Source organism: Arvicola amphibius, chromosome 11, assembly GCF_903992535.2.
Source record: "Arvicola amphibius chromosome 11, mArvAmp1.2, whole genome shotgun sequence".
In the NCBI taxonomy this organism is placed as follows: Eukaryota; Metazoa; Chordata; class Mammalia; order Rodentia; family Cricetidae; genus Arvicola; species Arvicola amphibius.
The window spans coordinates 33,829,690-33,851,620 of NC_052057.2; the positions used below are offsets into that span (position 1 = coordinate 33,829,690).

Below are 21,931 nucleotides of genomic sequence, written 5' to 3' on the forward strand. Positions count from 1 at the left end.
GTGTAGCACAGTAAACAAACCCTAAGCTTAAGTTCAAGATATTTGGCTCTATTTCTAGCAGTACTCCAAAATCAGAACACTAACTGAAAAAGCAACCACAACTGATGGAGGCACCCATTATGAAGACACAGTTGGTTGTAGAAGGAGTGGCGGGCTGTGTCCCGCCACCCGGCTAGCTTTACCCAAAATAATTATACAGAAACTGTATTCTTTTAAACACTGCCTGGCCCATTATCTGTAGCCTCTGACTGGTTAATTCTCACATCTTCCTTTAACCCATATTTAGTAATCCGTGTAGCACCACGAGGTGTGGCTTACCAGGAGAGATCTTAACCTGCATCCATCTCGGAGAGGAGAATCATGGCGACTCACTATGGTGACTGCCTGAAGCGTCTCCCCACTCCTGCTATGCAGCATTCTGTTCTGTCTACTCCGCCTACCTAATTTTCTGTCTCTTAAAGGGCCAAGGCAGTTTTCTTTATTAATTAACCAATGAAAGTAACATAGACAGATAACTCTCCTCCATCAGTTGGTAATCAATTAACAATTTCCTCTGCTCTAGTAATTTTGGAGTAATAAAGAAACAGGAATCTATAGTGAGTAATATATTAGTTTCTATGGGTAGTGATGGACTAAAAATAAAAGAACAAAACTGGTGGTTAGTATTAAGAACAATAGATTAAAAAGTTGAAAAGGGAAAAGTAAACTGAAGAAGGGAGAATAAAGATGAAGGAAGAATGAAGTCACTTGTAGCGAAAGGTAGGCTGGAGTGGGAGTTAAAGAAATGCAACCAGACCATCTAAAACTACCCCAGCACTCGAAGGTCTGAGGTAAGTAGACCCCTCACTGCCTCTCCAGACCAAGGCCATACATGTTCTTTGGTAAAAGTCTTTAAAAGAAGAAGAGGAGGAGAAGACAATGTTGCTGCTCTCCAGCTACCTAGCTTCATCCTCAGGGATCATAGCAGTCAGTGTTTAAGGGCCATCTGCCACCTTCTTGCTGCTCTTTTTCTTGTCTTATGGAATAAAATTATTTTAGAAGTTTCCAGAGGTACTCTAGGTAAAGTTACCCCAGTTTAGCAACCATTTAAAAATAATCTGCAATAAATCAGTGTAAAACTTTAACAATTAGAAGTATTCATTCTAATCGCCAACATATTCCATTTCTATGTCTTAAATAAGACATTTATTGTGCTGATTTTATTATAAACATGGATTAAAAAGTAAAAATCTCAGCAGAATCTCCACACAAAAAGGGTTATAATCATTCTTTTTTCATAACCTATTGTTTTTATTTGTTGAAAGTAACTTTTAACAAAGAAAACACAGAAGTTCATCAGGCAGGAATTCTGGACTGCCGGTGCAGTGCTGGCGCAAGAGCAAGTGCCTGTGCCTCTGCAGCTCCCTGGCAGAGATCAGACTTAGAGAAGGCAGAGGATGCTCAGCCAAAAGTACCTGGCTCTGTTCTCAGGCAGCAGTACGTGCGCTCTTGGAGCTCTCCCGTCAGGTCACTCTCCTACTGCCCTAAAAGGCTTCACACACTTCCACCTGCAGGCTCTGGAAGAATGCCAAGAAACTGGCCTTAAAGAGGCCCTGCTTCTCTACTGGATGCAACTACAAGACAAACAGGGTGGGTCACGGGGCTTGGGCACAAGCACTGTCACAATGGCAGAGGGTGCTTTGAATACTGGATTGCATCCTGAGCAGCTCTGATGCCATAATTCTTGGTCTGTAGAAGCCTAGTGAGCCAGCCACCTTCATCAGAGAAGCCCATGGAGACAGCATCTGCGAGAGCGACTTGATCAGTCGAGCATCAGTCTCTGGTGGGAGATGTGGGTACAGAGCAGCTTCCTTCAGCCCTGCAGGTCCTTCCTGTGAGGGGTCTAGAGAGCTTGGCGCTTCTGATTCCGGCATCTGAAGAGAGTGGCATTCACCTGTGGACAGGTCCACTTCTTTTGAAGTCAGATATGTCCAGTCGTCATCTCCTCCTGAGCAGTTATCAGACTCCATCTGTTCCCACTGTCCCGCTGACTCCAGAGCGATCTTTCTCATTTGCTCAGTCAGGGAGTGTGAGGGGCCTTTGCCTGCCTGGTCAGGTTTGCTGACCACTGAGGAGCAGCTACTTGCCTTCTGTGCCCATGCTCGAACTTTCTAGGGGGTCGTCAGGTGGCTTCTCTCTCTTCATGTTCCACATCAATTAATGAATAGCTATTTCCCCACAGGATTCAGAAATGACAAAAATGAGTCAGATGCATTTTAGCAAAAGTGTATCCTTCAGGGCCTCTGCAGTACACTATAATATAAGCCAGGGTCAAGATTACCTTCATTTTTAATAATCTTTGTTTTTATATTTCTTATCGAGGTATTGTACTAAGTTTCACTAATTACCCTCAGCTTATGATTAATATTTACTGTCCTTGGAAGCATTTGTTTATTGATAACATGAGAGATGTGTAGTAAATATGAAGTCAGAACATAATAAGACCAATATCACAAAGACTAAGTCAGAAGGTAATTTATAAAATATATAAATAATTATTATTATTTTGAGATTCACTATTCTCTAAAAATAATAAACACTTTATTAATAAAGAGAAAATAGTTATATATATATTTGTATAAGTTTAAAAAATATTTTTAGTACAATAAGTCTCTGATCTTTAGTATTTAATAGTTATATATTATACATTAAAATTGAGGAAATATATTAAATAGCTTACTTTTACTCAAAATTATTTGCAAGACTTCCTGGTTGTAAACCTTCTCTGTATGGGGAAGGTGTTATTAGACATAATTCTGTCTCATAGGAGCTTATCATTTAATTGGTAGATGACTGACTAGATAAGATGACGTTCAAAATTTTGAAATAGAGCAAGAAAGACGTGCATAGAGAAAATTTTACTAAACTTTTGGAGAGGTTTTTTTTTTTTACTGGCAACAGAGCATCACGTGTTGAGCAGAATGAAGTCATGTGCTAAGGGAATGGCTTTCATTCTTTCACTCTATCATGCCTGAGCCAACTGCGTTAGTGAGATTTTAATTTACATTCTTCCTGCTTTGTGAGAGGAAACTGTGGAAATGTATTTTCCCATCTCACTAATCATAACATAACTAGACTACGTGCATAGTTCTGAATGTCTTGACTTCTGGGTTAGAAAAGAAAAGGGGAAAGTTCCCAAGTGTAGCATTTGCGCTGTGGGACAGTTCATGAGTCGGGCAAGGGGCTGGAGATTAAAGAGGACAACAGATGTGGGTCATTCGTGAAGAGACAATGCAGAATGCCATTTATTCAAGCTTAGAGAAAGCCTTATATATCTAACTACTGCACGGTGGAAATCCCCCAGGCAAGTGGGAAATTACCAGGCTCAAGATGGAGCAAACAACTCCCCTATAGCTAACCACCAGGGTGGGCAGAGGGAGCACAGGAACAAACAGACGTTTTGCCAGAAACTGCAAGCTATCCTCAATATGAACCGTGGGAGGAGAGGTAGACCTTTGGGCCCTACACCCAAGTTCCCAAAATTCAATCTCTCTGTCTCTCTGTCTCTCTCTGTCTCTCTCTGTCTCTCTGTCTCTCTGTCTCTCTCTCTCTTTCGTGTGTGTGTGTGTGTGTGTGTGTGTGTGTGTGTAAATAAGATTAAGGGCTCAGAAGTAAGTGATCACTTTGCTGAAAGACAGGTTATATTGACAGTTTTATGACCAAAAGTCACCAACAGAGGTTACAGAAATTATAGGGTTTATACTGAAGTGGTCCATGCCCTATTCTTGTGAAAACCCTTGGCAGGAGAAAGAGCCATTGATTGAGTGGTAAAGAAATACTACTTAATATAGAGAGAAGAAATGACCTGAATCCAAGCTTAGATTTACCAAAGAGAAATTAATGTTCACAAAAAGATGCATACAAATGTGACTGGTAGCTTTATGTTCTGAGCTATAGGAAAATTTATCATTTACTAAACTAAGAAAACTTGGAGCAGATAACGGATAGGAGCTAAGTGTATGGTTTTGGACATGTAAAAATGTATTGCTCATTTGATAACTTAGTGGCATTATCAAAAGGTTTGATGTTCTGGCAAAGAAGAGGAAGATTAAGATACATAATTGAGAATCATTAATATATGCAATGTATTTTCAATCATCATATTGTCTGAGGTAACCAAATCAGATCATGCACAGAAAGTAAAAGTTTGAATACTGAGTCTTGAGGAATCTGATTCTTAGGGTACAATGAAGTAAGGAACTAGCCAAGAATTAGGACTGAGAGTGACAAACCAGAAACACACAAGGGAGTATCTACACCACTACAGTACCACCAGTCCAATGCAAATGGCACTAAGTAACTGTGGTCTAAAGTTTCAAAACAAGTCTTACCTTCTAAGTTGACTGTCTCATATATTTCATTATAGTAACAGAAAGCTGACAAATCAAGGCAATGGTGATCCATTTTTCTTCTTTCGTGTGTGGATATCCTAGGAAAGGAACAGTCAAAACGTCCTTACAAGTCAGATTGTGACAAATATCTTGGCAAACAAATTAATATTGCTGCAGAAAAGCCCTTACCTATAGGTTTCTTTCAACAGGATGTACTTAGTATGTTTAAGGTTGTTTATGATGAAAAGGTTAAAAGTTACTTTTGAGACGTTTGTCTTTAAAACTTAGTATATATACACTGTGATTCTTTGATAAAAATGAGCCTAGGGGTGGGAAATTCTTTGGTGGGTAAAATCATAAGCATGATATCTGTGCTTAGTCTGCAGAACCCACATAAAAGGACAGACATAGTAATGCCCATCTGTAATCTCAGCATTCCTATGTGGAGATGGGAGCTGGAGAGAGAAAAGTGGCCAGAAGCTCATAGTCCATCTACTCCACATTTGCCATGGCATATATGCATACTAACCCAACCATACACACACACACACACACACACACACACTCAAATAAAATAAAAGTATACATGTGTACTGAGTAAAATACCCCCTCAGTGCTAAATTACTGTCTTTTGAAGGATAATGGTTAAACTGACTCTTTACTCCATTTTAATTGGTTATAATAAATTAGAAAGTTTAGAATTTCATGAGTCATTGAGTAATCGGGCAACAATAGATCATTGTTCTAATTAAATGGCAGAGGAAGGTTTGATTCCTATTAACTCTCTTTTAATCACTTCGAGCTACCACATAATCTAGGTGGTTACTGAAAATACACAACATACTGTCAAGGACCAATGAGGAGGCCTCCTCTGATTGTCTCCAGTGTACACACTATGTTGGAGACCATGGAAAGTAGAAGAGGCAAGGAATGATGCTTCTCTGCACAGGGCAGTGCCTTCTATCGATTTCCAGGCATGCATCCACGGTATAAAATCAGTGTCCATTCACTGTTACCACAGCAATGTGTAAATTTCCTGGCATGTTGCCGTGGTCTAGAGAGTGAATGTCTTGCCCTGAATAATGATCAAGAGCAATTTAGTGGACGATATTAACACTGTCAAGCTAATTACATTCTTAGAAGAGGTGTATGGTCAAGATGAGTTAAGGATTCAAATAACCAGCTAGGCTCCATATTTATCTCAATCTGAGAAATTCTTGAAACAACGTAAGCTATTCTTTAGATTGAGAAATGAGTCATTCCCTCTCAGAGACCTTCAAGCCTGTATGAAGCTCAGAACTAAGAGTGCTATCTGAGTTCTGGCAAAATCTTATTATTTCTAAAAGAGCAGTGTTGTGCTTTATCACAAGGTCATTTTTAAATGTTATTCTAAGTCCTTGGGTGGTAAAAGCATTGAAAGACTTACAAGAATGTTGGTACAGGAAGCCCCAAGATTACTTCATGATCCAGCTGCTCAGGAGACACTAGAATACCAGTTCTAGGGCATATGCATAGAAAAAGACTGGGGGAGCAATCAAGTGGTGCTTACCCAGCAATGTTCTCCTTGTTTAGGGATTTGAAAACTACCTAAATACTAAATAGCTGCTCTTTGCAGTCCATTGAAAGATAATTGATGTTGCAGGGAATTGGTAAAAGTGTCTCTCTACAATCAAATCGAATGATTCTAAGAAACTTGTCAATCTACCTTGAGTAATGTTGGGGACAGCATGTGAAGCCTTCTGACAGAGGAAGGCTACACAGATCAGTGCAGAAAGATGCAGCACTAGGGAAGAGAATACTGCCCACGAAAGCTGACTATATCATAGCTCCTCCATCTATGACTCAGGGAACATTTCAGAAGAGCGGGCAGAAAGACTGTAAGAGCCAGAACACAAGGAAGACTGCTATGAAACAGTCTCATCTAGAAATAGCTGCACAGACAAGACCAGAATAATGCAGTATCAACAGACATGCTAATACGGAAAAGAGAAACTTTCACAGGGAAGCACTCTAGATTAGAAATGATAGGTAACTAATGACTGCTGGGAGGATGAGAACTAGCCTCTCCCAGGCTAGTTTATTAAGCCCCTTTATTAGTAATCCATCATTAAGTGGTTAATCCCGAAGCCATATACACACAAACAACCAAAACGTACTCAGCAGATTATATTTATATACTGTGCATATCTATATGTGTGTATATATATAATATACATATTATATATGTAACAATAATCAAAGAAAATGAGACTATCAACTTCTGAATAGAGGTATGGGAGGGATTGAAGGGAGGAGACCTGAGAAGAGTGAGAATGACGTAATTCTATTTTGAGTGAAGGTAGGCCATGTGGACCTCAGTGACTACCTCTATAACAGGGAATAAGGCACCTGGGAGAGAGCACTTGTACTGCTAGGAAGAGTATCGTTACTCAGAAACAGCAACTGTCCTGTAGGGTGTGGAACATTAGCCTCTCTTCAAACCGCATGGAGTAACATACTGTGTGCATTTCTTTAAAACAAAGTAAAAGGAAAGCTTGTGTAAACATCAATTTCCTAGAATTTGGCTCTCCTACAGATATGATACTTGGGCAGAAGAAAAGAAAGTTAGCTTTATAAAAACTATAAGCTCAATTTACATGTGCCTCCATAAGCATATACAACAATAAGTTATACATATATAATAAAATGTACAGCTGTAGATAAAATAGGACAGAGAATAATTGAGTTATTAATAGTAAAAGAATATCAAGTGGTCTACACACAATAGTGTGAAAATTAAGTAGCTTTTGTAGGAATTTTCAGTCTTGGACAAGTTATTTTAAATCCTGATGATGTTGACAGTTAATAAACTTATCCATAGTGATAATATCACAGAAACAATTGAAAAAAATAATGAGAAATACCTAACTCATCCAAGGCCAAGAGATAGTGACCATCATCAGAAAGTGGGCTGGGGAGAGGAGTTACAGCTCTAACTATGATGTCTCTACTGACTGGGGAACACAGGTAGCACAAAGCACTCTAAGTAACTTCCTTAAGCTGGAGGTATTTGCTTATCTGGACTGTCCCTATATATGGAGTGATTATTTTAGTAGGGCTGTCCCTAGACTCCTTACAACATGTATTTCACAGAAAAATATACAACTCCTTTACAAATCAAAATGTAAAATGGGATGTTTTTAGAATTAAAAAAAAAATCCTTACTATGTAGGAACATGTATTCCTACTATGTGAGATCACCTATCCTTACTATGTGGGATCACCTGCCCTTACTATGTGAGATCACCTGTCCTTACTATGTGGGATCACCTGTTCTTACTATGTGGGATCACATGCCCTTACTATGTGGGATCACCTGCCCTTACTATATGGGATCACCTGTCCTTACTATGTGGGATCACCTGCCCTTACTATGTGAGATCACCTGTCCTTACTATATGAGGTCACCTGTCCTTACTATGTGGGATAACCTGCCCTTACTATGTGGGATCACCTGCACTTACTATGTGGGATCATCTGTTCTTTTTTTTCTCATTTTTTTATTAAAAATTTCCATCTCCTCCCCTCCTCCTCCCCCTTCCCTTCCCCTCCCTTCCACCCATACCCCCACTCCCTCCTTCTCCAAGCCAAAGAGCCATGTGGGATCACCTGTTCTTACTATGTTGGATAACCCGCAAAACACATTTTAAGATTTCGTTTATTACTCTAGATCAAAAGGTATGTCCAATATAAAAAATAAAAGCTCATCAACTCTCAAAAGACATAAACCCATTTGTTTTATAATCCTAACTTTAAATTTTATATTGGTCTTTTTTTCAGAACACTAGAAAATTAATGGCTTTTAATACTGCTAAGTAAAAAAGAAGCAACATTTTGCCCTGTAAAAACACCATTAAATGGAATCAAAAATACTTTTGTTTAAAGAAGTATTGCAATTGTTGTTGTCAGGTTTTTAAACACTTCTGAATTTATCTAAGATACTTAACACTGCCACGATGGTATGCAGTCATGAAGATAAAGTTTTTTTGATAAATGTCAGGCTCACGTTACCACAGCGATTTTTTTTCATATTGACAATACATTCAATAAATGAAGAGAATTAAGCCACCTTTATCTAACACTGCTGATTGTTCAATGGATAAAAGCAAACTCAATGCAACCTTGACATATGTAAGTCCAGTTATCTCTGGCTTATTTTGCTCAAGTTAAGTTTTTGTGCATCATCTAGAATGCTACATGTATCATTTAATTTTTAGCTAATTTTACTTTCATTTTCTTAAGACAAAATATAGTCCTGAGGGATGTTGACAAATACTCCAACTCATACAGTTATCACCTTATCAAATTATAAAACACTGGGGCTAATGTCTGGAGAAATGGCTCTGTGGTTAAGAACACCTGATGCTCTTCCAGAGGTTAGGAGTTCAGTTCCCAGAACCCATGGGTGACTCCCAATCACCTATAACTCCAACTCCAGATTTTGTGCCCTCTTGTGACCTCAGGGGCACCTGTACACACATCACACACACACACACACACACACACAATTAAAATAAATATAAAAGTATAAAACATTTCCAACACCGCAGTTAACCCTTTCTTGGCAAATGGAACCCTCCACCCTTACTCAAAAGAACTACTATTTTTATGTCTCTGTCAATTTATCTCAAATGTATACATATATGGTAGGCACATGGGTGCACATGAATGTGTCATGTATGTACAACTACATGAGCAGATATGTGTATATTATGTGGGAAGTGTACACAGGTACAAAGGCCAGAAGGCGGGGGGGGGGTGTTCTGATCTATCACTCCCTTTTTTATTTCCTTAAGAATAGCTTTCTTGCTGAACTTGTGAGACAGGTGGTTGACAGGCCCCAGCGTTCCTCCTTTGTGCCCACTACTCCTAAAGCTAGAGTTACAGGAATGGCCACAACTGTTATTTTACATGCTGTAGTGATTTGAAAAAAAAAAATGGCCTCCAAAAGGAGTGGCACTATTAGGAGTCGTGGCCTTGTTGGAGTAAGTGTGGTTTTATTGGAAGAAGTTTGTCATTGTGGAGGTGGCCTTTGAGGTCTCATATATGCTCAAGATACCACCCAGTGTCTCAGACCATTTCCTGCTGCCTGCATGATGTAGGACTATCAGTTACTTCTTCAGCATCTTGTCTGCCTGCCCACCACCATGTCACATTGTGATAGTAATGGACTGAATCTCTGAACTGTAAGAGAGCCACCCCAATTAAATTTTCCTTATAAGAGTTGCCATGGTCATGGTGTCTCTTCACAGCAATAGAAACTCTAAGACACGTGTTCTGGAGATTAAACTTAGGTTCTCATTCTTTCCAGAAAGAGCTTTTGCCCTCTGAGCCATCTCCCTGACCACAGTAACTGATTCTAATATGAAAATAATTTCTGGGCATGATAGCTCATACCTCTTGGGAAGCTGAAATATGAGGATTGCTATATGACTGAGACCACCCTTTACTATTGTGCTGGCTAATCTTATGTCAACTTGACATAAGCTAGGGTAAAAAGGGCAATTGAGAAAATGCTTTCATAAGATTCAGCTATAAGGCATTTTCTTAATTAATAATTGATGGGGGAGGAGCCAGCCTATTGAGGATAGTGTCTATCATTCCCAGACTGGTAGTCCTGGGTTGTATAATAAAGCAGTCTGAGCAAGCCATGAACAAGTCAGTAAGCAGCTCCCCTCCTGCATCTGCTCCTGCCTCCAGTTCTAGCCTTGAGTTCCTGTCCTGACTTCTTTCAGTGATCAAGTATGATGTGGAAGCATAAGCAAAATAAAACTTTTCCTCCCCAACTTGCTTTTGGTCATGATATTTTATCCTAACAAAGAAACCATAACTAGAACAGCTGTAAGTTCTTGGCCAGGCTGGGCCCCAAAGGAAGTCTGGTTATTTATGATTTTCTTTGCTCAAAGTACATTTTTGAGCCAGCAATGGTGGTGCACACCTTTAATCCCAGCACTTGGGAGGCAAAAGCAGGAGAATCACAAGAAACCCTGTCTCGTAAGCTTCATCTAGGATGCTACATATATCATTAGTCTTTTATGTTTTGTTTTCCCTTTCTAAAAGAGATATTATATTAACATTTGGATTTTAAATATTTTAAATACACCTCCCCCAAAGGTCTATGTGTTGAATGAAGGATTGTCATGAAATCTTTAGGAGGTGGGAAGCAGTGGAAAGGAATAAAGACACTGGGAACATCCCCTTAAAAGAACACTGAGAACCTGACCCCCTCTCTGGTTCATGTGCTAAGTAAGTTTCTTCATTACACATCCTGTCCGTGACCTTCTCACTGCAGCGGTGAGAACAAACTGCTTGTTTGTTTGTTTTTTAATTTTTTTATTTTTTGAGACAGGGTTTCTCTGTGTTGCTTGGAGTCTGTTCTCTCTGTAGACAACACTGGTCTTGAACTCAGAGATCCACCTGCCTCTCCCTCACAAGTGCTGGGATTAAAGCTGTGCGCCACTGCCACTCAGCTGATCTTCTGAATCTTCATGGGCTCAAAAGCAACAGCATGCAGTGATCTTGGACTGAGTTCTCTGAAACTGAGCCCAAATCACCCTTTCCTACTCTTAGGGTACCTTTCATTTTGCCATAGTAATAAAAAGCTGACACATCCACTGCCCCAATCATATCACAGCTTCTGTATTGTGCTAGGCATTTTGTCTCAGCAAACTCAGGCTGATAACCAGTAATGCACAATGAATCTGCTTTGTGTTTATCAGTCAACAATGTTTTTTATAATTTTATCCACAGAAATGTTGGGATTACAGATGTGCGACACTGCATCCAGTTCTTATTTTTAAGGTTTTATTTGTGTGTGTGTGTGCATGCGTGTGTGTACACAAGTGCCTACAGAGGCACACTGTTGTCAGATCCCCTTGAGCTGGAGTGAAATGTGGTTGTGAACTGCCCGATATGGAAACTGAGAACTAAACATGGTTGTTCTGCAAGAGCAGCAGGAACTGCTAACCACTGAGCCATCTCTCAAGTCTGTCCATACTTTAATGTGTGTTCCAAAGATTGAATTCAGGTCAGCAGCTTGTGCAGCACGCTTTTACCCATTGAAAAACTTCCCTGCTTCGTCAGTGTTTAATTTTGGTGATGTCCAATTTGTCTTGTTGTTCAGTGGTTTTTGTGGATGTTTATAGCCCATCCTGGTCTATAAAGATCTTAGGAGTTTTTGTCTCAACCGTCACAGTTACATTAATGCTGGAATATGATGTTTAAGCAGGAGTCAAAGTCTGTTTTCTCAATACATGGCATTTATTTTACTGATGTATTTGTATAAACTTAATGTCATTCTGTGTTCAGGACCAAAGCTTAACAGAGATTACTGAAATCTGCTAATATAAATCCTCCAACTCTGCCTTTTTTTCAGAATTATCTAAGTCGTTTTTAATCTCTCTCTATTGCCATACAACTTTAAATTCATTTGTCAGTTCCTCTCTCTTCCACCAACAGACAACACAAAAATGTTTAAGGATTTCTAACTGGGATTGCACACAATCTACAAATCAATTAAAATACAGCTTAATAATATTGATTTTAATTACATTTAGTCTTGATTTTTTTCATGTTTTGATTTTATAAGTAATTTTGACCTATGAATTGTTTATAATAGACAGAAATGCAATATATACTCATATATTGGCTGTGTGTTGATACAATTGGGCTAAAATCACTTTAATTTATAGAACTCTGTTGTAAATACCTCCATTTTCTATAAACTATAACGATTTTTCTGTATTAACAAATGTTTTGCCTGTACATATACATGTGTGTACTTGGTACTCTTAGAGGCCAGAAAAAGGCATCAGATCCCCCGGAACTGAAGTTACAGATAGATGGTGTGAGCCACCACATGGATGCTGGTCTCTGCAAGAACAGTGGGTGTTCTTAACAGTGCGCCACCCCTCCAGCCATTAATTTTATTTTATTATTTATTATATGTTCTTTTTTCTTTTATTATTATTATTATTACAAATTATTATATGTTCTTATAGTGCTAGAAATTACACCCAGAGCTTCTGACATGATGGATAAGTGTTCTACCACTGAGCCACATCCCCAGGTCTTCAATTATAATCATTTTAAATGTAAATAATACATTTGAAAGTATTTTAATTCATTTCCTTATAATACCTGTCTTATTCCTAAATCATCCCTTCATTGAACTGGCTAGAATGTTTCACACAAAGTTAAAAGAGAGATATTAAGTGAAACTGTATAAATTTAGGAAGAGAACCCAACTTACATTTTCTATCTAACTGGACGTTAGGAGTTTCGTTGGACTAAGTATGAGAGCTATTTGTTCTTTTTAGTTTGTGAACAAATTAGGCAGTTTTTCTCCATGTAACAACAAGTATGATGGTAGACAATCTAGCTGTGATATAGAACCCTACTGTGCTTCCTCTGTCTTCTGACGAAACTCTCCATGGGTTGTCTTCACAGTACCACACATACTTTGTAAATTCATAGGCAAGCAGTTGAAGGGCAAAGGATTAAAAAGTACTGATTTAGCTTTTATAAAAACTTTCTTCTTTTAACATTTTTCTTTTCCCCATTCTGGGATCGAATGAGGGTCTTGCACATACTCGCTATACACTCTACTACTGAGGTATACCCGCAGACTGAAATAGCTTTCTTCACACCCACCTAAGACTGTGTAACAGCCTCATGCCACTTAATACCATGGGCATTTTATCAGAGACATGTCATCCATATTTGATTTTTTTATAGTTTATAGTGTATACTTACATAAACTCAGATAGTATCACTTGATGTGACCTATTGATGCTACCAAAAAATGCCCTAAAATGAGCTGCTTAAAGCTGTTGCTACCATTAACAAAGCATGTAAATAAGGAATATGCTCCAAAATGATAAAAGTACAGTATACTAAATGATTAAACAAGTCACACAGTCATTTATCATCATTGTCAAGCGTTTTGTGCTGTACACAACTGTACTGTTACACTTTAATAGAACCAGCAGTTCAGTAGGTTTCTTTATATAAACATCAACACAAACATACAGTACACTGTGCCGTTAATATTACAATGGCTATGTTATCACTAGAAAGTATCGCATTTCAGCTCAATTAGAACTTTATGGAAGCAGTACCAGCAGACTGCTCCTAATCAAAATGTTATACAGCACATGGCATGCATCACGTATACTGTACATCTCACTGGCACAAACCATTCCATGGCCATATTACCTACAAAAGAATCTGGGAAAATACAGAGGTAGATTGTTTTGAGGAAATAACATTTCTAAGAAAAGCCTCTAAAAATTCAACTTCTGTTACTAAAGAAAAGGAGAGGGGCTGGAGAGATGGAAAGGGGTTAAGAACTCGTGCTGCTCTTGTAAAAGACCTGAGTTCAATTCCCAACACCCATGTTGTCAGGCAGCTCAAAACTGCTTGTAACTCCAGTTGTGGGGACCTTCTGGCCTCCTGGTCTTCTGCATGAATGTAAACAATAAGAAACACAAATGCACACAAATAAATCTTCTCTTTTTAAATTGGAGAAGAGATAGCAAAAAAAAGTGTCTGTATAAGTTTTACTTTCTGTGAGTCTGGCCTCTGAGCTAATGATGTTGAGAAGGAATACGTATGATACAGAAGTTCACAGATCTATTAGAAAGCAAGCTCTGAAACACAGTACAAAATTTGAGAGTTCTACACCAAGAAATTTTAATTTGCATATACTAATTACACAGAATTGTAGATTTACTTTGGCAGATTTATACATTTATACAACTGTGAACATTTTTATTCCCCATGTCTTTTCCCCCACCCCTCCCTTCTCCTCAAATCCTGTTCCACTTTTCTAATAAGCTCTTGTTTTATATTCAAACATTTTCCTTTGACTTTCATGACTAAAGAAAAACAGGAGTTACTTATCTTTCAGAGTCTGACTTAGTTTATTTCCATTTTCCTGAAAATGGCATAATTTTGTTTTCTTATGGCTGAATGGTATGTCCTTTCTGTCTCTGTCTGTCTCACGTGTGTGCTTTCTTTACTCAATCATCAGTTAGACAGATACCTAGATGGACACTATAGCTTGGACATTGGGAACACAGCTATACAGGTGTCTTTGCATTATGCTGATTCTGATCCCCTTGGGGATGTACTCAGAAATAGCAGAGCTGGATCATAGGGAGGCTCTATTTTCAGTGTTGATGAGGAATCTCCATACTGATTTCCACAACTGACAGTGCTCATATAAGTCCCCATGACTAGTGAATAAGGCTCTTTCTCCTCCTTCCCTTCACCAGCACTTGTCACTTTATTAAAGATCCATTTTCCATTTTATTAAAGATTGATGAAATCTCAATATGGTTTTAACTTGCATTTTCCTCATACCTAACGACACTGAGTTTTATAATTATTAGATAGCTCTACAAACTCTTTTGAGAACTGTGTAGAGCTTTCCTGCTTAGCTTTGGTATTTTTTTTTTCTGAGCTCTTCATATACACTGGATGTTAAGCCTCTGAGGGAAGAGTAGCTAGCAAAGTTTTTCTCCCCTGCTGTAGGCTGTCTCTTCACTTCATTAACTGTCTCCTTTCCTGTACAGTTTGTTTTAATTTGGTGAAATACAATTTGTTGATTCTTCTATTCCAGAGACAATGGAGCATATTCCTGAAGTTACTGCCTATATTTACATCTGAAGCATTTTCTTTATCTTTTATCAGTTTTAATGTTCCAGATGTTACATTAAGGTCTTGGGGCTGATTTATGTACAAGGTGGGATATGGGGATATAGCTTGAGTCTTCTATATGCAAATATCTTATTTTCCCAGCAACATTTATTGAGGAAACTATGGCTGTGTAGGATGATTTTAAGATCCTCTGTTCTAGTCCACTGGTCTACTGCTTGCTTTTGTGCTGGTTCCATAGAGCTGTAATAACAACAGCTCTACAGTATAACTTGAAATCAGATATTGGGAGACTTCCAATAATGTTCTTCGTACTTGGGACATCTTTACCTATTACAGGTCTTTGTGGTTTCATACACATTTAGGATACTGTTCTACAATATTGTCTGAAGAATGGAATTCAAATTTAGAAGGTGATCAAATGAACTTCTAGGTATCTCATTTTCATATGGCCATTTCCCCGATACTAAATTTGTGGATACAAGAACATGGACTGTCTTTTAATCTTCTAATGTCTTCTTCAACTTCTTTCTCCAGTGTTCTGCAACTTTCACTATAGAAGCCTTTTGCCACCTCAGCAAGATATGATGGCTACTCTTCACTATGAGTTTGACTGGACTTAGAATCACAGAGGAGTCGTACTTCTTCAAAGAAGTTTGATAATGGAAAATGCACCCAGAAGGTCCAAGGGTGGAATAAAAAATAAGAACGTAAGCAGAGCACCAACATTCCTCTCTGATCTCTGACAGCAGACACAAGGTGACCAGCCACCTTATGGCCTTGTTGTCATGCTTTCCTCATTGTGACGGACTGTATCCTCACACTGTGAGTCAATATGAAACCTCCCTTCACTGAGCTGCTTTTCTCAATTATCTCATAACTACAGTGAGAAAAGTCATGAACAAAGCTTGTTCCTAGATATTCTTTTTGCTGTGAATGGGACTGCTTTCCTGATTTCTTTCTCAGCAGGTTGGTTATTGATGTTTGGAAAAGCTATTATTTTTGCATGTATGCTGATTGTGTTGTGTAGCACTTGGCTGAATTGTTTATAAGATCTAAAATTCTGTTATAGAAAAACCCAAGCAGCTACAGCCATCTGGGCTGCAACAAACGTGTTACTGGTCTTATTCTGGAAAACATCAAGCTTATTCTGCAGCTGCTGGTGGAACACTCTGCAGTTGTATCTGTGTGATTGGTGGCGCGGTTTCACTCTGTGGCTCCTTTTGTTGACATTTTTGTCTGCATGATTCATTTGTGACGGGGTGCTGATTTAGTACTTTGGGATCGATCTTCAACCGGGAAGGTGTGGCACTTCAAAAATCAAATGAAGTTTTCTAACATCGTACTTAGAAGCATTAAGAAAATGTCCTTATCTGTAAGTAAAAGTATCAACTCTATTTCCAGAATGCAAGACTGTTTCATTTCTTCCTACACAGTAAAGATATCTAGTTAAATAATTCTTCTATCTCGGTGTCTTAGCAGATACAGACTGTCTCATCAACTGAAAGAGATCAGTGTTTTCTACTAATTTCAAAGATGAACAGGATATTTAAGTAAAAATTATTTTATGTTACACATAGTTTCTATTTCTTTGTTAAAATATGCAATTTGTCAGAGATGCTACATTTCAGTGACCTCTGTTAAAATGTGTGTTGTTAAAATATGTTTATGTATTTTATTAGAATACCTTAAAAGGAGAAATGATGGACATGCTCGGTTATCTATGATACTTCTACACATCAGGTCTCTCTATTAGCCACATGTCTGATTCTGGCTGCTTCCATTCTTCTCCAAGCAGCGTGTTAAGACTGAAAGGCTTGAAATATTCTAGACGATGGCTAAAAGTAAAGAAAGGAAGAAATTGAAGTGAATTATGTATTTGTGAAATTGTGGTCCTATAGAGCTATTTGTTTTGTCACATCAATGATAGTACAACACTCCATTTTAAGGAATAACAAATGTTAGATGTATTCTCTGTGTACAATTTTCTCATTGTAGCTATCAAGTACTCGGTTCTAAAAACATTCACCCATATTTCAAAGCAGTCTTCTTCAGTTCTACACAAAGTTCCCTCACAGCTCAAGGGAAAAGTAAACATCAGCTCTCAAGGGGCTCAGTAAATTGTCTGCTAAGTAAACATGAATTCAATCCTCAAAACACACATAAAAATGCCAGGTGTAGTGGTGCTCGTTTGTGATCTCCATGCAGGGAAGGCAGAGACAGAATGATACCTGTGGCTCACTGGCTAGACAGCTTATTCTTGGTGGTAAGCTCCAGGCCAATGAGAGACCCTGTCTCAAATGATGTGCACAGTATCCCGTAAGAACAACACATGAAAGTATCTTTGGGACTCTATCTGTATGGACACACGCGCACACACGTGCACACACACACACACACACACACACACACACACACACACACACACAGCCTAACTCATTTTAGCTGTAAACAAATCATAAGTTCTTGAATATGTTCTTAAACTTTGATAAATTCTGGTGAATAAAGAACAAAGACAGATGTATGTTCTTTCTTTGCCAAAGTAAAGGAGACTAACAAAGAAGAGCAATAATCTTTTCTTTCCAGAAAAAACATTATTATCCTGAAGTGTTCTCTTTTGGCTCTGTGAGCAAAGAAAGGCTTTCACCTATGCTTCTGTAAAGCTCGGAGCTACAGGAAATCGTGCTGCCATCCTTCCTCCCTAGCCAATGTGCACTCATACTTCCCCAGGAAGGTACCAGCAAGTGAAAAGGAAAAGTGGCACATGGCCTTGGCATGATGGCTCTCAGTGAGTGGCACCTAGATTTCTATTCCTTTCTGCCCTCCTGGCCAGGGTGAGCCGGTTTAGAGTAACATCAATAAATTCAGGAGTAAGATGCTAAGGATCAGCAGTGAAGGAAGAGGCAGAGAATAAAGAGAAAGAGCGAGCCCGAAACAGTCAGGACTGGGGAGAAAGGCAAAAAAGTAGATGTTTAAGTATGTCAAGCAGAATGCAAGCATCTGCTAGAAGAAATGAAGGGAAAAGCAGTAAAAGCAAGAGAAGTTAAATGTAGAGAAGAAAGATGGTGTCATGTCCAAAGGGTTAAAAGGCAGGAATGTCTAGCGAGCCTGGTGCTGTCCACTAGGAAGTCTTTGCTAGGCTCTGCTAAGCATTCAGACTCCCCAAGGCTGACCACAGTGAGTATATTAAGAGACAGATAGCAGGAACCAAAGATTGCCCTAAAAGGACTGAGTTTTCCTCCTTAAGGGACTAGTCCTTGCAGCAATGCATGAAGCATTCAGAAGGCTCAATAAGAGCTATTTCCTTCCAAGATGATGGATTCAGATGCCAGGAGACAAGACTAAAATAGGACAAGTGTTAAAGGTACCTTGACTAAAATACCTGCTGTCTCACAGGAGCCACCACCTCTGACAACCACTCAGAAGGCATCAACTTGAGTCCCCACAGATAACATAACTGTTAAAGAGGAATCCCTAAGCCACAGTCTCCATCATATATTTACAGGTCATTCAAAATTACTTAATGCAGATGTCATTTACTAATTAAGAAGTAATTTATCACAAGCATGGTTACCTAGAAACGTAGTTGATACTCTTATTCAAAGGAGGCAACCAAAAAAGCAGAGATATGACTGAGTACAAGATCTTTAGTAACAAAGAAGAGTTCATAACACCTCTAGCCATATCACAAAACACAGATCCCTCTGGCCACCATATTTAGGATAAGGATCATAAATTAATTTGAAGCCATATCAGTAACTGATGTGGGATTCCCCTCTGTATGTTGTGAATATATTTTATTACCATTGGTTAATAAAGAAGCTGTTTCAGCCAATAGCTTAGCAGAGTAAAGCCAGGCAAGAAATCAGAACAGAGACAGAGAGCAAGCGCTGGTAGAGTCAAGGAGACACCATGTAGCTGCAAAAGGAGGACACACCAGAACCTTAGGAACCTTACCAGTAGGCCACAGCCTTGTGGCAGTACACAGATTGATAGAAATGGGTCAATTTAAGATGTAAGATCTAGCTAGGAATATGCTAGAATCAATGGCCAAGCAGTGTTGTAATTAATACAGTTTCTGTGTGATTATTCAGGTCTGAGCAGCCAGGAAACAAATGAGCAGCATCCATCTACAAAAGTGCCCAATGTGGGGCCAACATACATGGTCTGCCACCTATTTCAGGTCGGGGTCCTTGTACACCTGCTCAGGGTTAGGAGGAAAGTAGCTGAGAGCACACCAGCAGCTCAGCAGTCTCTGCCTAGGCAACCTGCCAGATTAGGTCTGCTAGGTGTGCACAGGCAGGAGAGCATGGTGGATTCCTACCTCTATACATAGATATCTCTAGGCCATGCAGTGAGCTGCATGGCAGATTTAGCTTTTACTCAGACAAAAAGGGTTTATGTGCTGCATGGTGCTTCCCAGAGTTGAGGCGGTGAGCATGACTCCCACTCAGAAGTCCCAGAGGTGGCAGTAAACGTACTCCACCATACTGAAAGGAAAAGAGGGGAGGGATGAAGTCAGCATCCAGGGCTGCCACAACCACACGGCTTACTAGTTTAAAATGTTCCTTATCAGAAAAGGATTTCAGATACACAACAGGACCAATTCAGACATAAAAGACTGATGTGGGAGTCCCCTCTGTGTGCTGTGATTTACCATTAATGAATAAAGAAATTGCTTTGGACTGATAGCAAGGTAGAACTGAGGTAGGCAGAGAAAGCTAGGCTGAATGCTGGGGAAAAGAAGGGAGGAAAAAGACACTATGGAGCTGCCACCAGAGTCAGACATGCTGAAACTTTGCCGGTAAGCCACTGCCACGTGGCAATACACAGATTACTAGAAATGGGATAAATTAAGATGTAAGAGTTAGCCAGTAAGAAGCTAGCACTAATGGGCCAAGCAGTGATTTAATTAATACAGTTTCTGTGTGATTATTTCGAGGGTCTGGGCGACTGGGAAACAAACAAGCGGACAAGCGGCCTGCTGCTACAAAAGACCTATAAATGAGACAGTGTGTGTAAAAATGTAAGTAGGCTTGGGGGAGAGAGGAGAAAGAGAATAGACAGTTATAAAAAGAAATGTCTTTAAAGAGACAGTAAAAGTAAAATATAAAAGAGTACTGACAATCATAGATTAAAGAAGTAAAGAAAAATAAGCCACATAAAAATGAAAAATACACAGAGACTCTGGATTATGCATATTATTGTGTTATCTTTGAGTTTTTTGACTGCAGAGAGACATTTGATTCTGAGGGGTGCTAAGTTAAACCAACATATATATTTTAAAAGTATAAATTTGACTTCAAAATTTGCTCTAAGTATATGTTGCTTTGGGAAAGAGGTTCTGCTTTTGTTTCCACAGAAGATGAGAACCTGTGGGTTCCTTCCAGGTTAATGTGGTTTGATGGAGCAAGACTTAACCAAAAGGTCTCCATGAACACTAAAAATACTTCATTCAACAAACAGTAGGAAGCAGTTTGGAGAAAACTACACCCAAATTCCCAAAATGATTGTTTATAAATGTTTGCTTTCATTTAAAGGGAGATATGATATAGAGATGAGTACTTTGCATTGGTATGGACTTTGGTCTATTGATACAAATTTACGGTCAATTTTGTTATACTGTGTATATGTATTTCTGCTCGTTTAAAGTATTATGTTTGTGTAGCTCATTTTTAAAATGTAACGTATAATTGAGAAATTCAGATTAATAGTTATTTATAATAGTCAAACTTGTAGTCATGGTAGTTAAAGACCTAAGATATATAGAGATCTATTTTTGTTAGACAGATAATCTTCAAATCTTTCAAAGACCTATAGAATATGGCATTTAAAATATTTTAAGAACGTAGACTTTTCTCAACAGTGAGACATGTCTGCTTCTGGCAGCTCCAATTACTTCAGAGAGGTTGATGGACATTGAAGAAACACCACTCAGAGCTTGTTTTCTTCTTCACAAAACTGGCCTCAACTGCCCCTGCCTTGACCACTGATATTTTATGGCAGATTTAGCTTTTACTCAGACAAAAAGGGTTTATGTGCTGCATAGTGCTTCCCATTTTGCACAGTGTCCAGACTGGACAAGCAGGATACAAGCAGAAAGACTGCCAAACCTTGCCAAGACAGGGTAAGACAGTTTTTAAAATTTTCTTGCCTCTGAAAATGATCTGTCAGTTACTCTAGGCCTTAGCCAAAGTTGGTTGCTCCAACATTGCAAATAATACTATGGGTGATTTCCCAGGTAGCTGGTTGTCTCTGTCGTTTCTTGCCCCTTTTGAAAGTTGCTTGATAGCTCTTCCTGTTTACTCAAGTAATATTACTTTCTTTCTCGGGCCTTTGATTGGGTTGAAGACTAGATAGTCGTAGTTAGTTTCTTCTCATGACTTAGCCAAGCCATTTTGAATATAAGACTTAGACTCCTTAGGACAGGATAACTATTGAAACATTTAGCATATATTTCTTGCTTGATGTTGTGCATTCTGGTTGTAATTCTAATTTTTATGTACGTTTGTCTCTTTTTTCCCCTGGACAATACTTGATATTTGTTCTTATTGTATATAGTTTTGTATTAGGTTTAGAACTCTCTTATTTAGACAAAAGGGGGAGGTGCTATGGAAACTCCTTCATCCAATAGCCTTTAAGATACCAGCTCACTTTGGGCATAGCTTCACATACTATCAATGCAGACCGCAAAGCATGTGCTGGCCTCTTGGCTGCTGGATTTAGTACCAGTTCCCAGCGCATGCAGAGGACTACAAATTGCTACCCTTTCTGTGAGTTTACCCCTAGCTAAATAAACCTTTGTTATTCTCCATTCCGGGTTAGTGTGAAACTCTCTTTTGTATGCCAACAAGTATCAGTTG

At 38.8% G+C, this 21,931-nt stretch overlaps 1 protein-coding gene across 4 annotated transcripts in view; it reads right to left on the reverse strand.

Moving 5' to 3' along the window:
- Positions 1 to 1,391: 1,391 nt before the first annotated feature.
- C11H4orf33 (chromosome 11 C4orf33 homolog) overlaps positions 1,392 to 21,931 on the reverse strand; it is a 33,977-nt gene continuing 13,437 nt past the window's right edge. Inside the window, exons 7-9 of one of the 4 annotated variants that reach the window (XR_005287475.1) lie at positions 16,756 to 16,906; positions 4,371 to 4,468; positions 1,392 to 2,207 (exon numbers count right to left, since the gene is read on the reverse strand). Coding sequence is in view for 3 of the 4 variants with exons in the window: in XM_038348317.1 (XP_038204245.1) it covers positions 16,801 to 16,906 (106 nt within the window). In the remaining variant the exon portion in view is untranslated. Of the gene's footprint in view, positions 2,208 to 4,370; positions 4,469 to 12,319; positions 13,871 to 14,833; positions 16,907 to 21,931 lie in introns of those variants that run through there. The other 3 variants (XM_038348317.1, XM_038348316.1, XM_038348315.1) reach the window with 3 other exon arrangements.